This window comes from Peromyscus californicus, unplaced genomic scaffold (assembly GCF_007827085.1).
Source record: "Peromyscus californicus insignis strain IS unplaced genomic scaffold, ASM782708v3 Scaffold_13__1_contigs__length_99412109, whole genome shotgun sequence".
In the NCBI taxonomy this organism is placed as follows: Eukaryota; Metazoa; Chordata; class Mammalia; order Rodentia; family Cricetidae; genus Peromyscus; species Peromyscus californicus.
Genome location: NW_026294424.1, coordinates 48,534,552 through 48,541,186, shown reverse-complemented (window position 1 = coordinate 48,541,186; position 6,635 = coordinate 48,534,552). Strand labels below are relative to the sequence as shown.

General features: G+C 40.6%; 1 protein-coding gene across 3 annotated transcripts in view; it reads right to left on the bottom strand.

The window, feature by feature from the left end:
• Window positions 1-1,047: 1,047 nt before the first annotated feature.
• The window catches only part of Rbpj (recombination signal binding protein for immunoglobulin kappa J region), a 90,826-nt gene continuing 85,238 nt past the window's right edge, over window positions 1,048-6,635 (bottom strand). For all 3 annotated transcript variants that reach the window (XM_052734941.1, XM_052734939.1, XM_052734940.1), the window contains exons 9-11: window positions 5,924-6,079; window positions 5,467-5,570; window positions 1,048-5,359 (exon numbers count right to left, since the gene is read on the bottom strand). In XM_052734941.1, the coding sequence (XP_052590901.1) occupies window positions 5,044-5,359; window positions 5,467-5,570; window positions 5,924-6,079 (576 nt within the window). In that variant the 3' untranslated portion in view covers window positions 1,048-5,043. The remainder of the gene's footprint in view (window positions 5,360-5,466; window positions 5,571-5,923; window positions 6,080-6,635) is intronic.

Sequence of the window (6,635 nt, the reverse complement as noted above, 5' to 3'; positions counted from 1 at the left end):
GTATTATGGCTTAGCTGCAGTTCTTGGTTAAGAAACCAAGATTCACCATGTTTCCTGCATCCATAGACAAAGCAGCACTTTAGTCTGGACTGAGTACTCCTCCTTCAGGAATGTCAGTGATCCTAACCCTATCCCTAACCCAAGAGTCTGTGTATAACAGCCAATCCAACAGGGTCTCGGGTTCCTTTCTTCCTGCTCTTGGCCCTGTGCTCTAGGTGTTAACCCCAGGTTGGGGTGTCAGCCACCTCCTGGGCATTGTGTATATAACAGTGTCATCTGTCTTTCTTAGCTGTTTCCTATTGCTAAACTGTAAGGGGCTCTTTCCTGGTGTACAATCTGCATGTTATTTATCCATTTTTTCTGAGATTTCCCTCTATGACCACTCATGCTATCGTATTGCGATGTACATGGCTTCTGTACTGCTGAAATCAGTGACTGCTTAGGGATCAATAGCCAGACATAATGTATTAAAACCAATCTTTTTAAAGACTGATCAGGAAGAGATCGAATACTACTTATTCGCAGTTTGGACTACAAGCTTGCTATTCTAAATTATAAATCAAACGACCCACTGACAGTTTCAACTTTTATAGACTTCACAATGCAAATTTCAACTAAATTGTTTCTTAGGATAGGAAGAAACGATTATAGCAAGGTTTCTTTATCAAAGTTCTTACAATTCCTTTTTTGGAGGTCAGGGAATCACTTAACCTGAGATCAGAAACGGTTTAATTTCTTCCTTTATATTTGTCTCAATATTACATGAAATACATTCAGCCCTATTTTGGGGAGTCTCCTAGAAGCATAAATGAACTGCCATTATGACTCTTTGGTATTCTACACAAAATGACAACTCTGTACTACAAAAGCAAGGCATTGCTAAAAGGCAGTCTCCAGTTTTGTTGGAGTTGGCTTGGGAGATGTGCCCTTTGGGTAACTCCCAAACACAAGGAAGAAAAGAAAATCATTTTTTAAAACACTGAAAAGAAACTAACTTAGCATAATTATTACTTCAATATCACCTAAAAGACAAGGTAAGATTCTAAGTCCACAAACTGTAATATAGAATTTAATTTTATCTTTATGAAGTAAGTACTCTGAAATCAAAGACGATGATACATGCATCAGGCACATCTCACAGAAGACATTTACAATGGTTTACATTTCCTTTTTATTTATTCCTCGAAACTGCTCGTATTGCAGATTTTTCATGGATGAAGTATGGAATTGAGCAGATTCTTTTTTCTACAAAATTATGGTATAAACTTGCTCAATTTTCTATCTTATTGCTAATAACCCTTACAGGCGCACAGTTTGTAAAGTAAACCCCTTAAGGACTGAATGTGTAGAGCATGCTGCAAGGTACAAGAAATAAGCTAAAACTGAGCTTTTACATAGACCTACGTTGGGAGCAACACAGTACTGAATGCTGGCAAACAATTATCACGACACAGGGAGAAATTAATAGGTGACACATCTCAGTCCTGAAAGGGTTAAGTAAAAACCCTAATATATTACTGTTTCTAACCATCCATCCCGAGTTACAGTGCTTGGAAAATCAATCAAAAGTGACACAGAAAAATCACGTTTGTTCAGTACTCACCAGAAACACAGCTGCTTTGGAAAACAATGTCCATTAACTTGACTAATAATCAAATAGCATTTCTTTCAAATAGGAATTCCCCCCGCCAACAGATTTCTTGATTAAATTACTAGTTGGGTTAATAAAAAATGACATTAGAATTTCTCTGTGGCTGGACAGCCTGACCAGTTTCTCTAAAGACAAAAGCAGTGGTGGCATCCCGCCATACCTGGCATCCCAGCACCTGGAGGCTAAGGCAGGAAAGTTTAAGAATGCCCTGAGGGGCTACATGGGTGAGACCCTTGTCTCATGAAAAAAACTAACAAAAAGCCTTAGCAAATGTGCTTGAGGCCCTGGATTTGACCCCAGCACCACACAAAAAAGAAAGATACAAAACCAACAAAGATGATGGCAGAGAGGGACAGATGGTTCCACTAGTTAACTGTACATGAGGAAGTTGTCCCAGCTTAAGAGCGGTCATCATCAAGTTCAAAATCCCACTAGTGCTCGGCTCTGCAATCTGGAAAAGGCATCCCACATTTTCAGTTTTCAGCCTGCCTTCCAATCTCTTGACAAATTCAAGGAAATTAAAAAAAATACATGCTGGGTCTCAGGTTCTGCATCTAGGCATGTTTTGAGAAGCTGTGCGGACTCATTCTAACAGAATGAGAGCACAAACCCACACACTGCAACTGAAGAAATCCCGTCCTAAGAAGTCTTCATGAGGGTAAACGACCAGCATCTGTAACAGCATCATCTGGGAGGAAACATTCTGAATAAATGGGGGACAAGACTCCTCTACATCATATATTGAAAATGATTTACAAATCCATAAAAAGGACTTTTAATAGAAGCAGTCGACAGAAGAACTATCAATAACATGGTAAAACAGACGTATCAATTCACTCTATTGTGTGGTAGGACTGGCATAGAACCATACGAAAGATGCCTTTATTGTTACATTCTTGGACTTTGTTAAAAAAAAAAAAAAAAAAAAAAGAAAGAAAACAGGAAAACGACTTATAATCTAGTTATTTCAATTCTTATTAAAATAAACGAAAGAACCGAAATAAGATATAAACATTTTAAAAAGTCAAAGTTCATTTTAATAAAGCCATGAACTTGGTTACTGTAAGCTACAAAGCTGGGTAAGGAATAGCTTGTTCTTCAAAAGCATCTCATCCGTTCTCAGTGAACTGAATGGTTTCTTAACTGAATCCCAAATCTAAGAAGCGGAGAGACGTGTGACCTGGGAAAGCACTGAGACGCTTCAGCCTGCAGCGTCCCGATCCCACAGCAACTGAGGGGTGGAGCTTGGAAGGAAACAGGTCTGAAGGAAAGCTGACAACAGTTACTGCAAAGACAGCTAAGGCCACAGTGAGCTCTGCCCTTGACCACGGAAGCAGAAGGAAGGTATGAGGCAGGGGAGGAGACGGACTGCGGCAGCTCTGAAGGGAAAGGGCTACAATGGCTAGAACAGCAGAGCCTGGGGTGATGAAGAAGGCTGTCGGTAAGAGAGCCACAGCAACAGATGTAACCAGCACGTTCTCCTAGGTGGCCTTCTCCTTGGAAAACCAAGGAGGGGCAGTTTAAAGACGTTCAGAGTGGCATTGACAGTGAGTCTCCAGAAAACAGTGAGTGGCAAAGCCGCAGGAATGGAAAACAGTGCTCCTGACAAAGGACTCCTAACACGTCTACATGAACTTTCAGAAGTCCAGGGAGCCAGAGACACCGAAAATGCCATACAAGTTACAGTTGCATCAGGAGGTCCTTGTGGCTCCTGTTTTAAGGGACAGTGAAAGCTTACCACAATCTAGAGGTAGTTCTTACTCTATCAAGGAGGATGGCACCACTAGACTGTGTCCTTTAACATCACACACGTGGTTCCTTACTCAATGGAGCCCAGGGAGTCTGCTGCAATTCCCAAGAAACTGGACAAGGGTTACCGAAGTGCAGGAATGGAAGCAGATAAAACTGGCAATATCAGCACACAGGGCTGACACACAGGCCTGAGTGCAACCCAAAGTTAACAGAAAAGAAAAAAAATGGACACAACATTTCTACTGGAGGAAAAACAAACAAAGGGCAAAAGGGGAAATGGAAATATAAGTTACATTTGTATTTTTATAAACTTACAACTATCTGTTTCTAAGGTACTGTCTTCTGGCTATTTTCTTTAGTTCGGTTTATTTAGTTATCATCTAATAAAAGCCATCTTGTGATCTTACGTTTAGAATTATAATGATGTTCTGGCCTAGGCTAAAAAAGGAAAATCAAGTACAATAAAGTATCTTGCAGAGACTTTCCTCATTTTACCCTAAGGGCACCATCTTGGCAGCAAATAATTCTCATGATATTTTTTGTCATTTGCCAACAAGGTGGGAAACACCCTGTTAAATGTAATCACTGGGAACATTCCAAGTTAAAGATAAAATGTTTAACTTACACATAATACACGTTATGTACAAGATTGGGGAGGAAGGGAACCTGAACAAACCTGGAACACAGATAAACTGATGGATAGGCAAAGAGGCACAAACCCTTCAAATGGTGATGTTCTCTGCCATTAACTCAGAAGGACTAAACAGCCACATTGAACTCCACATAAATGTTAGACTCTCTTGGATTACCACTATAAATACATTTTAAAAAAAAGGAAAACAGAAATAACTACCAACAGTATCTGAGGATAGACTAAGTTAACATACATTGCATGTATTGCAGGCAAGGCAGAGGCATTTTTTAAAGCTTTTGCACAGACTTCATATAATCTTAAAAAAAAGTATGCAGGCCTTTACAAAATTTGACTTGCTGAAATCAAAATAATTCTAACTTATGAAAAAGTCATAAGACTTCAGCTTAAAAAAAGTTCCAGCCTTAGACCAAAAGAACCTGGAAGTGTTCGGTACTCAGATTGAACAAGCATGGTCAGGCTTGAACCTAAATGTACTTTGAGCCCAAAGCTCAAGGGGCGGAGAGTGCAACCTACTGGTGACAAGGTGTACTACATACCGTGATAGAAAAAAGGCATGGTGAAAATGTACCTTTCACTAAAGCTTCTGCAAGTCCCTTGGTCCATAGAAACTATGTTAGATGCGTGTCTTCTAGCTTAACCTGTACTCTAGCCACATATTCATTTCTTGACCATTTAATCAAAACCAACCAAAAAACAACCAAAAAGGGGTGTGTATGTGTGTGTGAGAGACAGCTGAAAACCTTGATTTCCAACACTTTGTACATTTTGATGTTTTTCATTTTACTGTGGCTTCTGCATTTCACATCAGCACTTGCAGGTAATGGGGTTTGGGATAGATCACCTGGTATGAAAAGTTTTCCCAAGAAACCACAAAAGATTGTTCATTTTATCCTTGCCTTTCTTTTTTTTCTGTTTTTCTTTTTTCTTTTTTTGTCAACTTTTTGCCGCATTCAAGTCAGTTTAAGTCCTAGCAAAAAGACGGCTGTTAGGACACCACGGTTGCTGTGGACGATGTGACACTGGTAGAATTTGTGCTGGCGTTCGTGTAATTCCCCTCGCTGTTTGTGTTGGATTCGTTGGTGGGCACTTGGCTTGAGTTGGCTCTGAGGATTGCTCCTGCTGCACTGCAGTGTGGCCTTGGCCCTGGTTCTGGTGTGTAGGTAAAGGTAAGGCTGGTGGAATAAATGATTCCATCATTACGGACCAAAGTTACTGGAACCTGGACTGGCTGCCGGACCCATCTCCAACCTTCTCGGAATGCAGAAATGTCTGGGACCACACAGAGCATGCTCTCCCCACATCTGAGGAAGAAACACACACCACTTAGAAGCATTTTCAACGCAAAGAACAGTTCTACGTTGCCTACACCCTCCCAACCCTTGGGTGACAGAACAGGTTCTATCAGTACCTGTACATTGTTTCGGCTTCTACATCCCCAAACCACACTCGTAAATTTGGAGTGAAGTTCTGTCCTGTAAGTTCAAGCATCGCTACGTCCCCGCCGCCATTCAACTGCAATTCAGAGAAACCACAACGTTGAGACAGCTCTTCACTCTCCACTAAAGAACACAGCTTGGGTTATATGTGCTTTCATTTTCATGAAGTTCAGATTTATAAAACAATTCTGTTAAATGACATACTTCAAAGCCAGCTTAAACTATTTCAAGATAGCATTCATTGTGATTCAAACGTTCTTCCATGTAAACATACTGCTGCTGTTTTTATTTCCTATAATAGTACATGCAGTAAGACCCCCAAATCCTAACACTTACAGAAAAGTCAGTACCACAGTGGAATAAGTTTATGGCAGGTGATAGCTAGAACAGCAGTAAAGGCTGAAGCCGCCTGTGACTTAGGAGTCTCACCTGAAGACTTTCTACGACAGGCACGGGAGTGACTGGGGCAAGGACGGGGCCCATTCCCTCATAGAATGTATACTCTGCCTTATCTGTGCTAATGATTGTCCACGAAGCGCCATCATTGATCATTTCTTTATTTGGTTCTTTCGGACATGGAGTGGCCTTAAGAAAAACAAATGTCCATATATTGAGTTTTGTATACACAGCAATATAAGAGAATTTACCAAGTAACATTGACAGACTTGACTTAAGGAGAGAATTCAGAAAGAAAAACTGAGAACATCCTAATACACTTAATCCCTACATCCCTAAATGAATGTAGACAGAATGTTAATATGAAGCCCCACAGGCTGTAGTTTTTGTTACAACACAAACATTTCAGTGGTACACTAAGTAATGAGTCACCTGTTAGCAATCATTCAAGTGTGTCCCATTACTATATAATTTCTTTTTCTTTCATTTCTTTTTCTTTTGGATTTTCAAGACGGGGTTTCACTGTGTAGCCCTAGCTGTCCTAGAATTCTCTCTGTAGACCAAGCTGGCCTCGAACTCAGAGGTCCACCTGACTCTGCCTCCCAAGAGCTGGGATTAAAGGTGTGCACCACCACCATGTGGCTCATTACTATTTAATTTCATTATCAGATCAGCACCTGTGATGCAAAATGCAAGTGGACTCCCAAAGAAAGGGAATCGTGGGAGATCCTTGAGCTTGCAAAAC